Source organism: Phacochoerus africanus, chromosome 5, assembly GCF_016906955.1.
Source record: "Phacochoerus africanus isolate WHEZ1 chromosome 5, ROS_Pafr_v1, whole genome shotgun sequence".
Classification (NCBI taxonomy): Eukaryota; Metazoa; Chordata; class Mammalia; order Artiodactyla; family Suidae; genus Phacochoerus; species Phacochoerus africanus.
Window position 1 is genome coordinate 116,149,690 of NC_062548.1, and position 17,808 is coordinate 116,167,497.

General features: G+C 45.5%; 1 protein-coding gene across 3 annotated transcripts in view; it reads right to left on the reverse strand.

Moving 5' to 3' along the window:
- Nucleotides 1–9,570: 9,570 nt before the first annotated feature.
- Nucleotides 9,571–17,808, reverse strand: part of GCKR (glucokinase regulator) — a 31,461-nt gene continuing 23,223 nt past the window's right edge. For all 3 annotated transcript variants that reach the window (XM_047782385.1, XM_047782384.1, XM_047782386.1), the window contains 3 exons: nucleotides 13,531–13,680; nucleotides 10,459–10,593; nucleotides 9,571–9,977 (listed from right to left, as the gene is read on the reverse strand). In XM_047782385.1, coding sequence (XP_047638341.1) covers nucleotides 9,807–9,977; nucleotides 10,459–10,593; nucleotides 13,531–13,680 — 456 coding nt within the window. In that variant the 3' untranslated portion in view covers nucleotides 9,571–9,806. The remainder of the gene's footprint in view (nucleotides 9,978–10,458; nucleotides 10,594–13,530; nucleotides 13,681–17,808) is intronic.

Below are 17,808 nucleotides of genomic sequence, written 5' to 3' on the forward strand. Positions count from 1 at the left end.
TACTCAACCAAATGCCCCTCTCAGCCAAACAGTGTCCACCCTCAAGGCGGGTGGACACTGACATCATAATGGGCATTTCAAGGGTCCAGCCAATGTGCTTGCTGCTGAGCCCTGCACCTGCTACCCCTTCCTGCAGCTTCCCTTGTGCTCTGCTCTGACAGCCAATGCTCAGGGAAGCTCCTTTATGGTTCTTGTAGGATTGGGCTGGATATAACAGTGGTTTATAACCACTGTTATAAACCAGAGAGTATGGAGGCAAGGTTTCAAAGGAGCAGGTCTTCCAAGTGGCCTGTACTGCCCTATAAGCATCTTCTCTGGAGCCAGTCACACCCTAGAGGTCCAGGTATGGTGCCATATGTTCCAAATCACACGTGATAACACAGGGCCAAGTACCTTTTAAAAAAAACTGTGGTACTTTAAGTACGTACTCTCAGAAAATGTGAGATATGTGGTTTCCCAAATCCAAGGCCTGACACATTTCCTAGTGGCTACTGCATTGAGACAGAGAAGAGATTTGACATAGGGAAATTAAATGACCTTAGAGAATCACTCTACTCCAAGTCTATACCATATTCCAAGTCTAGAATATTTATTTTGTCATCACACCCAGAATTGACTAGATTTTCTACAGTTAATTCACTGAAAACAAAATTTGCAACGAATGCACTTAAGCTATAACAAAGATAAATAAAACTGGCCAGGGCATTTTTTCTTATAAAAAATTAATTTGGAAAATCAATCCAATTAAATAATATTTGACCAGCAGGCACTGTCTTAGAAGACAGACATGGTCTCTTACCTCACAGAATTTTCAGTCTATTGGGGCAGCCAAAGTAAGATTCTTGAAAAGTCTGGCAACAAGGACCTGGTTAAATAAATATGATATATCCATATTATGAAATACTCCACAGTCAGCATAAAGGTTATAAAGAATGAAACCAGTCATAAAAAGCACACATTGGAGTTCCCTTCGTGGCTCAGTGGTTCACAAATCTGACTAGGAACCATGAGGTTGCGGGTTCGGATCCTGCGTTGCTGTGGCTGTGGTGTAGGCTGGCGGCTACAGCTCCAATCAGACCCCTAGCCTGGGAACCTCCATATGCTGCAGAAGTGGCCTAGAAATGGCAAAGAGACAAAAAAAAAAAAAAAGCACATATTATGAGGCACATACTAGTTATATGCCAGCCTAGAGTTCTGAAAAAAAGATTAAGGCTGAAGAGTTTAGGGCTCTTAAAACATGCATATAACTCAATAAGAACATTTTATATATGTGTATATAGTGGTTTTTGTGTCTTATTTACTCATCATTTTATGAGTCATCCATGCTATTTTGTATAGCTTAAATTCATTCACTTTTATTAGTTTATTGCATTGTAAAACTATTCCATAATTTATTTATCCATTATGATGTTGATGGACATGTGGCTTCTTTTCCATGTGTGGCCGTTATAAACAATGCTATTAAAAATATCCTTGCCGGGAGTTCCCGTCGTGGCGCAGTGGTTAACGAATCCGACTAGGAACCATGAGGTTGCGGGTTCGGTCCCTGCCCTTGCTCAGTGGGTTAACGATCCGGCGTTGCCGTGAGCTGTGGTGTAGGTTGCAGACGCGGCTCGGATCCCGTGTTGCTGTGGCTCTGGTGTAGGCCGGTGGCTACAGCTCCGATTCAACCCCTAGCCTGGGAACCTCCATATGCCGCGGGAGCGGCCCAAGAAATAGCAACAACAACAACAACAAAAAGACAAAAGACAAAAAAAAAATCCTTGCCAAGACATGGAAGCAACCTAAATGTCCATTGGAAGGGGAATGGATTAAGATGATGTGGTACGTAAACACAATGGAATATTATGCAGCCATAAAAAAGAATGAAATAATGCCACTTGCAGCAACATAGATGGACCTAGAGATTATCATACTAAGTGAAGTAAGTCAGACAGAGAAAGAAAAATATCATATGATATCACTTATATGTGGAATCTAATAAAATGATACAACTTATTTAAAAACCAGAAACAAACTCACATTTCAAAACCAATCTTACGGTTATCGTAGGTGAAACCATTATGGGGAGGGAAGAATTGGGAGAGTAGGAATAACATATACTCACTACTGTATAAAATAGATGGTTAACAAAAACCTATTGTATAACACAGGAAAATCTACAACTAAAATCTAGTTTATAGTAACCTATATGGGAAAAATGAATGGATATATTTATATGTATGACTGATTCACTTTGTTGTATACCCAAAACTAATACAACATCGCCTATATGCCAATAAAATTAAAAATTAAAATAAAAAATAAAATAGAAACATCCCTGTCCATGTGTCTTGATGGACATATATTCCTATTTCTCTATGGCAGTGGTTCTCAAGCTTTAATAGGGGGCAGAATCATCTGGAGGGCTTGTTAAAACACAGACTGCTGGTCCCTGACTGCTGATTGAGTAAGGCTGGAGTGGAGCCCAGGAATCTGCTATTTCAAGTTTCCAGGTGATGCCTGATGCTATTGGTCCAGGAACCACACTTTGAGACTCTCTGATTGAAGCCAAGCGTGGAATTGCTAGTTATATAGAGTAGGTGTATCTCAAATGTTAGTAAACAGTGCCAAACTATTTTTTCCTAAGTGGTCATGTCAATTAATAATTCTACCAGTGGAGGAGTTCCCATCGTGGCGCAGTGGTTAACGAATCCGACTGGGAACCATGAGGTTGCGGGTTCAGTCCCTGCCCTTGCTCAGTGGGTTAAGGATCCGGCGTTGCCGTGAGCTGTGGTGTAGGTTGCAGATGCGGCTGGGATCCCGCGTTGCTGTGGCTCTGGCGTAGGCCGGTGGCTACAGCTCGGATTAGACCCCTAGCCTGGGAATCTCCATATGCCGCGGGAGCGGCCCAAGAATTAGCAAAAAGACAAAAATAATAATAATAATAATAATAATAATTCTACCAGTGGGGAGTTCCCGTCGTGGCGCAGTGGTTAACGAATCCGACTAGGAACCATGAGGTTGCGGGTTCGGTCCCTGCCCTTGCTCAGTGGGTTAACAATCCAGCGTTGCCGTGAGCTGTGGTGTAGGTTGCAGACGCGGCTCGGATCCCGCGTTGCTGTGGCTCTGGTGTAGACTGGTGGCTACGGCTCCGATTAGACCCCTAGCCTGGGAATCTCCATATGCTGCGGAAACGGCCCAAGAAATAGCCAAAAAAAAAAAAAAAAAAGATAGTCTAAAAGTGGAATTGCTGGAGTTCCTGCCATGGCGCAGTGCTTAAGGAATCCGACTAGGAACTGCAAGGTTGTGGGTTCGATCCCTGGCCTTGCTCAGTGGGTTAAGTATCCGGCATTGCCATGAGCTGTGGTGTAGGTCGCAGATTTGGCTCACATCCCGCGTTGCTGTGGCTCTGGCGTAGGCCGGTGGCTACAGCTCCGATTAGACCCTAGTCTGGGAACCTCCATATGCCACGGGAGCGGCCCAAGAAATGGCAAAAAGACAAAAATAATAATAATAGTAATAATTCTACCAGTGGTGCATGGCAATTCTTCTTGCTCTTTTTTTATGCCAATGTGTGATATTGTCAGGTTGCTTAATTTTAACCAATCTAGTATATGTGGTAATGATATCTCGTAGTGGTTTTAACTTAAATTTCTCTGACCACTAGTAATGACTCACTTGTGAACACATCTTCAGAAGTTAATTGGGAATGTTGTCTTTAAATGTATTGCTGCATTACAGTTGCTAATATTTTGTCTAGGATTTTTGTGACCTATTTTCTTCTCTCTCTCTCTCTCTCTTTTTTTTTTTGTCTTTTGCCATTTCATCTATCTAATTGCCAGATTAATCTCCCTAACCTTTAATTCCTAGGACCTTCAATGGACACTACTACAATAGATCAATTCCATACAACTTGCTGGCAATTTAAGGCACTCAATATATTCATTCCTATCCATCTCTACAACCTAGTCTCTTTAACTTGTGCCATTCCCCAAAAGAAAATACCCCGCTCTTGACAATGACCACCCTATGCCAGCAAAGTAATAAGCACGCCTGCCTCAGTCTTTCCTCCTATCCTTTCTTCTTCTTCTTTTCTTTTTTTTTGTCTTTTTGTGTCTTTTTAGGGCTGCACCACGGCATATGGAGGTTCCCAGGCTAGGGGTCGAATCGGAGCTGTAGCCACCGGCCTACGCCAGAGCCACAGCAACGCGGGATCCCAGCCGCGTCTGCAACCTACACCACAGCTCACGGCAACGCTGGATCCTTAACCCACTGGGCAAGGGCAAGGATCGAACCTGCAACCTTATGGTTCCTAGTCGGATTCGTTAACCACTGCGCCACGACGGGAACTTCTATGCCTGTCTTAATTCTACTATCTTCTTTCTTCCTACTTTCTTCTCCCCTCCCCAGCTTTATTGAGATATAATTGACATATAATTACCTCTACTTTCTTTGGTTTTTTGGGGTTTTTTGGGTGTTTTTTGTTTGTTTGTTTGTTTGTTTTTGTCTTTTTAGGGCTGCACCTGCAGCATATGGAGGTTCCCAGGTTAGGGGTCGAGTCAGAGCCAGCCACAGCAATGCCATATCTGAGACTCGTCTGCAACCTACAGCACAGCTCATGGCAACACTGGATCCTTAATCCACTGAGCAAGGCCAGGGATTGAACCTGAGTCCTCATGGATACTAGTCAGATTCTTTTCCTCTGAGCCACGACGGGAACTCCTCTTTGGGTTTATTCCTAACTTATTTCTTAAGATGAATGCCTAGATCATTCACTTCTAGCCCCTTCCCCCAATTGTGCATTTAAAGATATAAATTTCCTCTTTTTTTTTTTGTTTTTTTTGCTATTTCTTGGGCCGCTCTCACGGCATATGGAGGTTCCCAGGCTAGGGGTCCAATCGGAGCTGTAGCCACCGGCCTACACTAGAGCCACAGCAACTCAGGATCCAAGCCGCCTCTGCGAACTACACCACAGCTCACAGCAATGCTGGATCCTTAACCCACTGGGCAAGGCCAGGGATTGAACCTGCAACCTCATGGTTCCTAGTCGGATTCGTTAACCACTGAGCCATGATGGGAACTCCCTAAATTTCCTCTTAATGACTACTTTAGCTTCATTGCACAAGTTATGATATATAGAATGTTCATCATCCTGTTCCAACAACTTTCTTTCTTTCCCTCTTTTTTTTTTTTCCTTTCTGCTTTTTGGGGCTACACCTGCAGCATATGGCAGTTTCCAAACTAGGGACCAAACTGGAGCTGCAGTTGCTGGCCTACGCCACAGCCATAGCAACACCAGATCCAAGCCGCATCTTCAACCTACACCACAGCTCACAGCAATGCCAGATCCTAACCCACTGAGCGATGCCAGGCATCAAACCTGCATCCTCATGGATACTAGTTGGGTTCATAACCCTCTGAGCCACAATGGGAACTCCATGTTCAAGCTATTTTTTAATTTCCATAATGACTTCTTCTCTGATCCATGGGTTATTTAGTAGTTCATTTTAAAATTTCTAGACATAAGGGGATTTTTCTAGTTCTCTAACAAAGTTGCATTATGGTCAGAATATACAATTTCAATCCTTTGAACTGTTTTAAGACTTTATTCCCTAAAAATACAGAATCCTATTTTTGAAAATCCTATGTGTGTTTAAAGATAAGATATATTCTCCAAGTTTTAAAAATGTCCTTTCAGAGTTTCTTCTTCTGCCTGTTGGGGGGATAGGTGGTAGAGAGAATAGTGTCTCTTTGCTTTCCCTGGTCTAATTCAGCTAAATCTTTTGGCCACACGCACATCATGGAGAAGTTCCCCACCAGGGATCGAACCCCAGCCACAGCAGTGACAACACCATATTAACCACTAGGCCACCAGGGAACTCCTGCATTGTATCTTTTTGTCTACCCTTTTACTTTCAACCTCTCTATATCCCTTTGTTGTAATACTGGATATAAAATCAACCAAAATCTATATATGTGTTACTTGCGAGTGACACATCTAAAATAAACAGACTTTAACTGGAGTATATTCCACTTACTTTTAATGTTATTATTAAAGTATTTGGGCCAAAATCTATCCTTTTACTTTGTACTTTCTACTTTTTCCTGTTTTATATTTCTTTCGCTCTTTTTTCTTACCTTTTATTTAGATAACTATTTTAACTTAATCCCTCCATTTTCCCCTGTACTAATTGGATGTTCTCATACCCCCTGGATATAGTGCCTGTCCTGCTGTCCCTAGAATTGGACCCACCTGTCTAAACCATACCTGAGTTCCGATTGGATCTTAGACATTTTGCTGTGCTTGCAGGGCCCATCCACGGACCCTCCTCTTACCTGGTCCCCAAATCCTTCTTCAAACTTACTCTCCCATGTGACCTTGCTGCAGCCTATCTAATATTCAAGACCACCTAAGCTATGAAAGGAATAACTGATTTGGGGAGTTCCCGCTGTGGCACAGCAGGTTGCAGATCGGGTGTTGTCTCCGAGGTGGCATAGGTTCCATCCCCAGCCCCGCACAGTGGGTTAAGGATCTGGCATTGCCACAACTATAGCGTAGGTTGCAGCTGCAGCTTGGATTTGACCCCTGGCCTGGGAACTTCCATCTGCAGCAAATGCAGCTGAAGAAAAAAAAAAAGAACAGCTGATTTTGAAGAGAGATCATGAGTTTCATTTTTAAATACATTAAATTTGAAGTATAAGCAATATCCAAATATTTTCTGCCTCTTCACTGCTTCTTTGTTTGTTTTTAGAGCCCTACCCCCAGCATATGGAAGTTCCTGGGCTAGAGGTCAAATCAGAGCTACAGCTACTGGTCTATGCCACAACAAGACCAGATCTGAGTCACAGCCTGCGACAATGCTGGATCCTTAGCCCACTGAGCAAGGCCAGTGATCAAACATGCATCCTCAAGGATCCTAGTCGGGTTTTTAACCTGCTGAGCCACAATGAGAACTCCCTTCACCTCTTATTTTTGATCTAGCAAATAGATGTAGCAGGAAATTGTTTCCTTCATCTTCTGCAATCCAATCTATCTGGGATGGACCCTTTAGTCCTTTCAGCGGAAATCACTGCCTCGTGTTGCTATAGATTGCTCTCTAGCTGTTCTTGACCTCAGATGTTTGCTTTCTCCAACTAGTGGTAAAAAGGTGCACCTACCATTTGCCTCTAATAGTTCTTTTAAAATCTCTGCATCCGTTTAGCTCTGCTTAGAACTCAGGTTTCATCCACAAGGACCTGGCTCTCTGCTATTGGATCCACACACCAGTGCAAGCCTCTGAACAGTCCCAGGTTTTCTTTGACTGTTTGCTCACCGCACCCCAACCTCCTCCTTCCAAAATTTTCCTTGATTCTTGGCCTACCCTACAATCTCTTCAAAACAATTGTGGCAGTCCTCTGGACCCAGCCTGCTGTGTTCCAATTCACTTCAACAATCTCTGTCTTGTACTGGAATTGCTTATATGTACCTGTGAGTTCCTAGGGGCGGGGACTAGATCGCCATCTGTGTCTCTGCAATGCCGGCGTGTAGCCAGCCTCCAAAGCCCCCCAAAGTGAGCAGGATTCCACCTTGTTTATGACACCGGACTAGCATATGCAACTGTATAAGGATGGAATTCACTTGCTCTCTTTCCACCATCCAAGTACTCGACAAGTAAAGACAAAACCAAAACAATCCCCTGGACTTCTAGAGTCTTCCTGCATCCAGCCTTGGGTCCCTGCACCCTATCCATTCCACAGGTGGGAGTGGGGCTGCTGCACACATTGGCATCATCAACAGGTTCAAGGGGTGCTCTGCCTTCAGCGCCAGAAAGCTGGGTATCTTCTCTGACTTGACTCTGCTCATGATGCCAAGATGAGAGAGGAATCCACCTAAAGGACGTGCATGGGAGAGAGGTGCGGGTAGAGAAGCTGAGAGGGGAGTTCCCGTTGTGGCTCAGCGGTTAACGAATCCGACTAAGAACCATGAGGTTGTAGGTTTGGTCCCCGGCCTTGCTCAGTGGATTAAGGATCCAGCGTTGCCATGAGCTGTGGTGTAGGTTGCAGAACTGTGGCTCTGGCATAGGCTTGGCAGCTGCAGCTCCGATTGGACCCCTAGCCTGGGAACTTCCATGTGCCTCGGGTGCGGTCCTAGAAAAGGCAAAAAGACAAAAAAAAATAAAAATAAAAAATAAAGAGAAGCTGAGAGCCTCTGCAGGCTCCCTTCCTAACTTTACCCATCTTGAGTTGTAGACTTAGGAACAGGTGTTTGTGGAGGATAAAAACCAAAGAGACGACAATCCGAAGGCACTATGGGAATGATGCTGAGGAGAGGGGCATTGGTTAAAGACTTAAGGCAGCAATGTAAATGTAGATGTCGAATGGGAAAAGAGGGTTCAAATAGAACCGGGAGGCCCACAGATAGAGAGAGGGCCCTTACCACGTCTGTCTTTAAAAGCTTGAATACTCAATCCTCGCTAAAAAAAAAAAAATCCATGGAGCTCCCCAGTGGCTCAGTGGGTTAAGGACCTGGCATTGTCACTGCTGTGGCACTGGTTCGATCTCTGGCCTAGGAACTTTTGCAAGCTATGGGTGTGGCAAAAAAACAAAACAAACAAACAAACAAAAAACCCTGAAATCTATTTGACTCCTCAGCAGTCACCCTCCTGCCAAAAGGCTCAAGTGACTTTCAGAGAGGTTTTGTCCCCAGGGTTCCTGGGTGTCTATTACTGACGTTCTTCTTGGGCACAAGGGGGAGCCAGCTCTCTACTACCAGAGCCACATGCCATAGGCACTGAAGAGCTGGCGTGGTTCTGGGATGAATGAAGGTGATCGGATTTGTCAAAACAGGTGCCAGCTGAGGTCTAAAATGTACAGACTGGGGTTTCTAGTGTGTGCTGGGTTCCACGATCCAGGTGTTCAGCACCCCCAAGTTCCTAATGTTCCCTTTACAAACATTCGGTAGGGATGCAACGCTCACTTCATGGTCCAACGTGTGGGTGGAATGTTCATTTGAGAAACGAGCATCCTGTCATGCCAAACTGGGAATTGTCATTTTCTGGGTCCCCCTGTGTTGGGGACACAACTTCTCCCCTCCTTCCCTGGAATTATCTAAGTTCCCACCTCTCCTTGCTTGTGTGATTCTAGGCAGGGGTGGAGTGTGTGTGTGTGTGTGTGTGTGTACCTACACGTTGGAGATGTGGGGATATAATGATGCTAGAATAAGGTTTGGATCAGTGACCATTGAAATGGGGTTGGGGGGCCAGGTAGAGAAGAAAAAAAACAAACCTGGAGTTCCCGTTGTGGCTCAGTGGAAATGAATCCAACTGGCATCCATGAGGATGCATGTTCAATCCCTGGCCTCACTCAGTGGGTTAAGGATCTGGCGTTGCCACGAGCTGTGGTGTACGTCACAGATGCAGCTCAGATCCCGAGTTGCTATGGCTGTGGTGGAGGCCAGCAGCTGTAGCTCTGATTGGACCCCTAGCCTGGGAACCTCCATATACCGAGGGTGTGGCCCTAAAAAAACCAAACCTGCTGTTGGGACCAACCCATGCCACCCATCTTGTCCCACCTCTGATCTACTGACTTTGATCTGCTGAGTTTGGAAAGTTCACTTTTCAAAACAAGACATTCCATTTTATTTCTGAAATCAGACTTTGCCAGGGAAGCGGACCCACCGGGGAAGAGCACGATCTCCCTGAGGCAGACTGTCTCCCCTGCCCCCGCCCCGGGGGGCTGGTGCTCCCAGACACTGGGCCTCTCCTCCCACCACACGTGTCGCTGGCCCAACGAGTCCCCGTGAGCAGCGCTGGGCTGGCCCCCTCCACTCGCCCAGCAACACCAGCTCACGGCAGGGCAGGCTCTAGGGTCTCCAGGGCAGCCGCGTTGCGCTTCCGTCCCGGCCCAGTGAGGGCGCTCCTGACGGCCTCACAGACAGAGGGGGCTCCGGCCAGGTGCGCCTGGGCCTCGGGGATGGAGCATCGGAACAGGAGGCTCAGCAAGGCTATGGGGATCACCTGTGGGGGAAGAAGCGGGGAGAACTGAGGCCTGGGAGAGTGAGGCTGGCGGAGGAAGGAGCTGGGAGCAGCCAGAGCGTTGGGTGTGGGCGTCAGAAGCTACCAGGCTGGATGCAGGAACCGAAGGGGGTTATGGAAGACCAGAAATTGGAATTAGGTGAGTCCAGAGCAGAGACGAGCCTTCATCCTGACCCAGAAAATTCCTACTCATCAAGACCTGGCTCCAAACCTAGTTCAAAGACCCCTGCCCCCTCTCTTTCCTGACTCCCTGCCTAGGCAAAACTGAAGACCCCTTTTCTGCACCCCTGTAGTACTTTTTCACAGCTCTGTGACTACTTGTCACAGTCATATCTCCTGCATGGACTGAGAGCTTGCGGGCAGAGGGTCACGGAGCTTTGCAAACCCAGCACCAAGCTAAGTGCCGGACTCGTTGTAAGTACCCTGCAGGCGTTTGCTAAATGGCTGGCAGGTGGCGAGATACCTGTTCCTTCTTGTCTGCAGCCTGGACGTGGAAGGAGATGGGGGCTGCCCGAACATCATCCGACAGTGGCTGAGGGAAGTGGATCGCCTGCAGGAGGCTCTCGATGCATCGAGCCTTGGGCTGCCCGGAGAACCGCTGTGGGAGAAGTGGGAAGGTCAGCGTTGCGCTAGAAGGCTAGGGGAGCTGAGAAGGGGGTCAAGGGAGGAGAAAGAGGCAGGAAAGTGGGAGGCCGGGACCTCAAAGGCCAGCTGTAGAGAGTTCCTTTCTGTAGGCCGTCCCACACTCACAACCCCCAGGGGTAAAGGAAAGTTGGTGGACCCTGATGGGCCAGGTTAAACTAAAGACTTAATGGCAAATTGGTCCCATTTTCAGCCATGTCCCACCAACCCCAAAGCTCGGTAACCTTCAACTGAATTCACTTCTGGATTCCTCCCTAACCATATCCATTCCTTGGGCTACCGTCAAGACTGTTCATCTGCAAACACTGCTTCTATTTTCTCACCACCCTGCTTCTCTTTGTCTAACTTCATGCTGTCCAATATGAATTTAATGTGAGTCACATATGTAATTTAAAGTTTTCTGGAGTTCCCATCGTGGCGCAGCAGAAATAAATCCGACTAGGAACCATAAGGTTGAGGACTTGATCCCTGGCTTCGCTCAGTGGGTTAAGGATCTGGCATTGCCGTGAGCTGTGGTGTAGGTCGCAGCCTCGGCTCAGATCTGGTATTGCTGTGGCTGTGGCACAGACCAGCGCCTGCAGCTCTGATTAGACCCCTAGCCTGGGAACCTCCATATGCCATGAGCGCAGCCCTAAACATTTAAAAAAAAAAAAAAAATTCTAGTACTGCCTTATTTTTTTTGGCCATGCCCATGGCATGCGGAAGTTCCCAGTCCAAGGATTGAACCCATGCCAGATCCTTAACCTGCTGAGCCAGCAGGGAACTCCCTCTAGTATGTCTTTTAAAAAGAAACAAGTGAGGAGTTCCCATCGTGGCACAGAGGAAACGAATCCGACTGGGAACCATGAAGTTGCGGGTTTGATCCCTGGCCTCGCTCAGCGGGTCAAGGATCTGGCATTGCCATGTGCTGTGGTGTAGGTCACAGATGCAGCTCGGATCTGGTGTTGCTGTGGCTGTGGCATAGGCCAGCAGCTGTAGCTCCGATTCGACTTTTGCAGGTGTGGCCCAAAAAAGACAAAAAAAAAATAGAAACAGGTGAAATTACTTATGATCATGTCTTATTTAATCCAATGTATTCAAAATATTATTTTGACATAAGAACAGTATTATTAGATATTTTACAATTTTTTTGTACTATGTCTTTGAAATCCAGCTGTATTATACAATTACAGCACATTTCAATTCAGGTGCTGAGTTTTAATGTAAAAGTGAAATATAGTTCTACCAAAATAACACAGTTAAAAAATTACACTGCTTCGGTTTTTAAATAAAATTTAGAGTTTGGTTCAATTCAAATGCTCCATAGCCACATATGGCTGATGGCTACCATCTTGGGCAGCACCGTCTGGCTACATTTGGCAAGTCCAAATTCCTGTCTGGCTTTCTGTCCTTCCTGCTCCCTCATAATCCCCCACTACTCTGCAAAATGACTCTCCAGACCTGTGTCCCCCACATTCCATGCCTGGTTCCCCCTTCTGGGCCTTGGCTAATGTTCTTTCTAAAACGAATGCCTTCTGCCTTCACCTAGCCATAACCAACGAGCTTAGCTCAAACGTCACCTCTTCCATGACGCCTTGTGTTTTGGTAGAGTGCACACAGACCCTACCCTCTTTGAAGTTCTAGTGGCCTCCAGTAAGGATCATGCAATTTGATACTTAATTGTTCTCTGTTTCAAGTGTCAGTTTTGTCTCTCCTCCTCTAGTTGGGCCACGCTGGGATGGCCGGGGGTGGGGGGGTGCGGGGAGACCTGCACATAGCTCTGGCTCCCCTACCCACCCCAATCCAGGAACTAGAAGAGTATAAAGAATTCCCCCCCCCACCCCAGTTGGTTGGTTGGTTCACTCATTTGAGAAGTTTGTTTTAGGGACCTGGTGGCTGCTTGCTTAAATGCTCATTGATTCCTTTCATGTAGTGTTGCCAGATTTAGCCAATAAAAATATGACACCCAGTTAAACTGGAATTTCAAATGAATAATTTAAAAATTAGTGTGTGTCCCAAATATTGCGTGGGATATACTTATGCTAAAAAGTGTTCTTTCTTTATTTGAAATTCGATTGTAACCAATGTCCTGAGTTTTTCTTTGCTAAATCTAGTAATCCTACTTTCACAACATCTGTTGTGCTGTCTGCTCAGCATCCATTCTTTCTTCTCCTGGTATCAGCACCTTGATCTTCCTCTGGGGAATTATCCCTCCCCCATTCTCGGGCCATACTCTTTGATCAAGGCTCATTTCCCACCCCTTTGTCCGCTGCCATCTTAAAGGGGGAGATAATGACCCAGGACTGGGCAAAGAGCTGCTTTCACCCTGGAGAACAGTGATTGGCTGAGGGATAGGCATGTGACCCAAGACGAGCCAATGAGAATCCTCCCCCAGGTATTTGCCTGAATCCCAGGGACAGATGAACTCTCCTTCCACCAGGGTGGCAAAACTGGTGGGATGTGAGGCTGGCACTGCTGGTGGCCAATCTGCCACCTAATGGAGAAAACCTGCCTGAGGATGAGAGCAACACAGAGGAAAGCAGAACTGAAAGTTCCGGAGCACATCGTTTTGAGTATCCAGCTCAACCTGGGACGGTTCGGTTCCACGAGCCTATTGTTAGCCTCGTTTAGCTTAAACCAGTTATGAATTGGCCTTCTGTCACATACGTGTAACCAAAAGACACTCGCCTGAGAGTTATAATTTCATAAACACACACCCATGGGTGCACACACACTTCTCAAAGGGAAGGATGAGCCTCACAGAAGGAGGAGGAGAGGCAGAGGAGAAAAGTCAGCCTTATCCTGACACATCTACATACCTCTGAAATATGCCCTCCTACAGCAGCCTCAGCACTGAGGCCAGCCCCCCCCCCCCGCCCCCCGCCACTGGCAGCCCCATCCCATCATGTCCTACCTGCAGCATGGACAGTGCCCTCCAGAAGAGCTTGGAGTTGCGAATGCGGAGGTCCAACGTGTGATTTTGGAGGATCTTCCCAAGGAGCACATGGGCCCCTGTACTCACGGTATTCAGCACCCACTTGGTGCTGAGCTCATGCTGGAACTTCTAAATAGAGCAGACATATGGGGGTATGGAAAATTAGAAGACACTAGAACAGCAGCATGATCGGGGCCTTATCATCAGGCGGGAATCCAGGGATCAAAATGCAGGACATAATTTGCTTGGCCAGCTCAGGGTTTAAATGTTAGGACAGTCATTGTAAACCAGGGCTACCCCAGGCAAACCTGGTGGCTTCACACATGTGTGTTTTTGACCCATGGTAGACAGAAATCTTCCTTCTTCCTCAGGTACCCTGGGATTTGTTCCACTAAACCCAAGGCTCCTGGAGAGCAGAGATTGGTGTCTTGTTCTACTCCAGAGCCCCGGTATTTTTGGTAATGACTGACACATGATTACTGATCAATACATGTTCGTTGAAAAATTACTTCAATTTAACCTTTCTAACAACCCTATGAAGGAGGTTTTCTCCTATCCCTGTTTCTCCATAGGTGGAAACTAGAGGTCAGACGTAAAATAACTTGATAGTGAGACGCAGAATCAGGACCCAAATGCAATTCTTGTGATTTAGTGACAAGAATGCCTCTGCCCCAGGCATTTCTTGGATGAATGAGACAACAGATGTGAAAGCACATGGAAAACTGAAACACTGCACAGGAACACGGTCCTGTGCAAATAGCTATCACCTGTCCTTGGCCCTCATCTCTTGAGCTTTGAGGGCAAAAGGAGTCCAGTAAAGGAATTGAGAGGATTAATTACTTGGTCCCGGCCAGGCCAAGGAAACAGGATGCTACTACTTCTACCTCCGTATGCTCGAACTCTATAAATAGCTGGTCACACACACACACCCCTGTACTGAAAATACTTAACACGTGATCGATAAAGACACTGAGTATAAGAACAGAAATATGGAGTTCCCGTTGTGGTGCAGTGGGAATTAATCCAACTTGTATCCACGAGGATGCCGGTTCAATCCCTGGCCTCACTCAGGGGTCAGGGATCTGGTGTTGCTGTGAGCTGTGGTGTAGGTTGCAGATGCTACTCAGATCCTGCATTGCTGTGGCTGTGGCGTAGGCCAGCAGCTGCAGCTCCAATTCGAACCCTAGCCTGGGAACTGCCATATGCCACAGGTGCGGCCCTAAAAAGCCATATATATATATGTGTCAATGCAAAATAGAAGGGATAAAAGCTAACTAGAATTAGTGACTATAATCAGTGTGATTTAATGACATTTTGTGACCAGCCAGTATGCAGTACTGACACTGCAGGCTGCATGTCACACTGCCCTGTGGGAGTGAGATCAATTAAATCTGGGTTATATCATTAACCACTTCTATCACTAACCATTTTTACCACTAATTGCCATGAACACAAAATATTTTAAATTTTACGTAATTTGAAGATAGACACATTCATTTTATTATTTATATATTTATATATTTATTTATTTATTTATTTATTTATTTTTAGGGCCGCACCTGCAGCATATGGAAGTTCCCAGGCTAGGGATCAAATTGGAGCTACAACCACAGCAACACCAGATCTAAGCCACAGCTGCAGCTTGTGGCAGTGCTGGATCCTTAACCCACTGAGCAAGGCCAGGGATCGAACTCGTATCCTCATGGATACTAGTCAGCTTCTTAACCCCACTGAGCCACAAAAGGAACCCCAACACATTCATTTTAAAGTTCACATGGAAAATGGGCAGCAATTCTACAGAAGAGTACTGAAGGGAGGAGTAACCCTATTAGACAAATATACCATTAAGTCTCTATAATCGAACAGTATGGGGGAGTTCCCATTGTGACTCAGTAGGTTAAGAACCCAACTAGTATCCATGAAGATGCGGGTTCAATCCCTGGCCTCATTCAGTGGGTTAAAGATCCAGCATTACCGTGAGCTGTGGTATAGGTCACAGATGCTGCTCAGATCCCACACTGCTGTGGCTGTGGCATAAGCTGGCAGCTGCAGCTCTGATTCAACCCCTAGCCGGGATCTTCCATATGCCACAAATGTGGCCCTAAAAAAGCGAAAAAAAAAAAAAAAAGTATGGTACCAGCACATCAACAGACAGGGCCGCACCTGTGGCATATGGCAGTTCCCAGGCTAGGGTTCGAATTGGAAAAAGTATGGTACCAGCACATCAACAGACAGAACAGAACGGAACATCCAGAAATAAAACAATGCACATGGGAACTAAGTATTTGATATAGGTAGCATCTCAAATCACTCAGGTAAAGATGTACTTTAAAAATATAGATCATGGCAGTTCCCACTGTGGTGCAACAGGATCAGCAGCATCTTGGGACCACTGGGACACAGGTTCGATCCCTAGCCCGGCACAGAGGGTTAAGGATCCAGCATTGCCACAGCTGTGGCTTCGATTGCAACTGTGGCTCAGATCTGATCCCTGGGCCCAGAACTCCATATGCCATGGGGTGGCCAAAAAATATATATATATATATATATATATATATATGGATAATTGGATAGTCCTTTAGAAAAATGTAAAATTGGGTCCATACCTCACCCCATACACGAGAATAAACTAATGATAGTCTGGGATTAACATATACACACTACTATATATAAAACAGATAACAAGGACCTACTGTATAGGACAGGGAACTCTACTCAGTATCTTGTACTAACCTATAATGGAAAATATCAGAAAAAGAATATATATGTACATATGTGTAAATGAATCACTTTGGGAGTTTCCATCGTGGCTCAGTGGTTAATGACTCTGACTAGGAACCATGCAGGTTTGATCCCAGGCCTCGCTCAGTGGGTTAAGGATCCGGCATTGCTGTGTGAGCTGTGGTGTAGGTCGCAGACGCAGCTCGGATCCCGCGTTGCTGTGGCTGTGGTGTAGGCTGGCAGCAACAGCTCTGATTAGACCCCTAGCCTGGGAACCTCCATATGCCACAGGTACGGCCCTAGAAAAGACAAAAAAAAAAAAAAAGAATCACTTTGCTGTACACCTGAAACTAACACAACATTGTAAATTAGCTATAATTTTAAAAAGTTTAAAACTAAAAAAAATTTTTGCCACACCCATGGCATATGGAAATTGCTTGGCCAGGGATGGAATCTGAGCTGCAGCTGTGACCTAAGCAATGCTGGATCCTTAACCAGCTGTACCACAGTGGGAACTCTCAAGTTAAGAAAAAAATGATTATTTATATTTACCCACAAAAAGGATAAGGTCCTAATGAATTGAAAATCTAAATGTAAAAAAGAGAGAATGGAAAAAAAAACCTAAAAAAGAATATATATGTATATATGTATGTATATATATTATGTATATAAAACAAATCATTTTGCTGAACACCTAAAACTAACACAACATTGTAAATTAAATGTACTTCAAGTTTAAAAATGGTTTAAAAATGAGAGAGAGGGAATTCCTATCGTGGCTCAGGGGTTAACAAACCCAACTAGTATCCATGAGGACGCAGGTTCGAACCCTGGCCTCATTCAGTGGGTTAAGGATCCAGCATTGCCATGAGCTGTGCTGTAGGTCGCAGATGCAGCCTGAATCCTGTGTTGATGTGGCCATGGCGTAGACCAGCAGCTACAGCTCCCATTCCACCCCTAGCCTGGGAACCTCCACATGCTGTGGGTACAGCCCTAAAAAGCAAAAGAAAAAAAAAAACAAACAAAAAACCAAAAATAAATAAATAAGGGATAATGATGACCACAGTATCATTTGAAAATGAGTGTATTTCACATATTTACATGAACGCACAGTTCACAAAAAAAATAAAGACCCTTACGCATGTGAAAAGATGCTCAACTTTATGCATAATTAGTGAAATACAAATGAAAACTACACAGAAGTAGAATACCTTATCTATAAGACTGGAAAAATTCAAAAGCTTGGAGTTCCCATCGTGGCTCAGCAGAAATGAATCCGACTAGGAGCCATCAGGTTTCGGATTCAATCCCTGGCCTTGCTCAATGGGTTAAGGATCTGGCATTGCAGTGAGCTGTGGTGTAGGTCACAGATGCAGCTGGGATCCTGCGTTGTTGTGGCTGTGGCTGTGGCCGGCAGCTGTAGCTCCAATTTGACCCCTAGCCTGGAAACCGCCATATGCCGCAGGTGCCCTAAAAAGCAAAAAAAAAAAAAAAAAGCGAAAAATTCAAATGCTTGACAATATTTCCAAAGAGGTT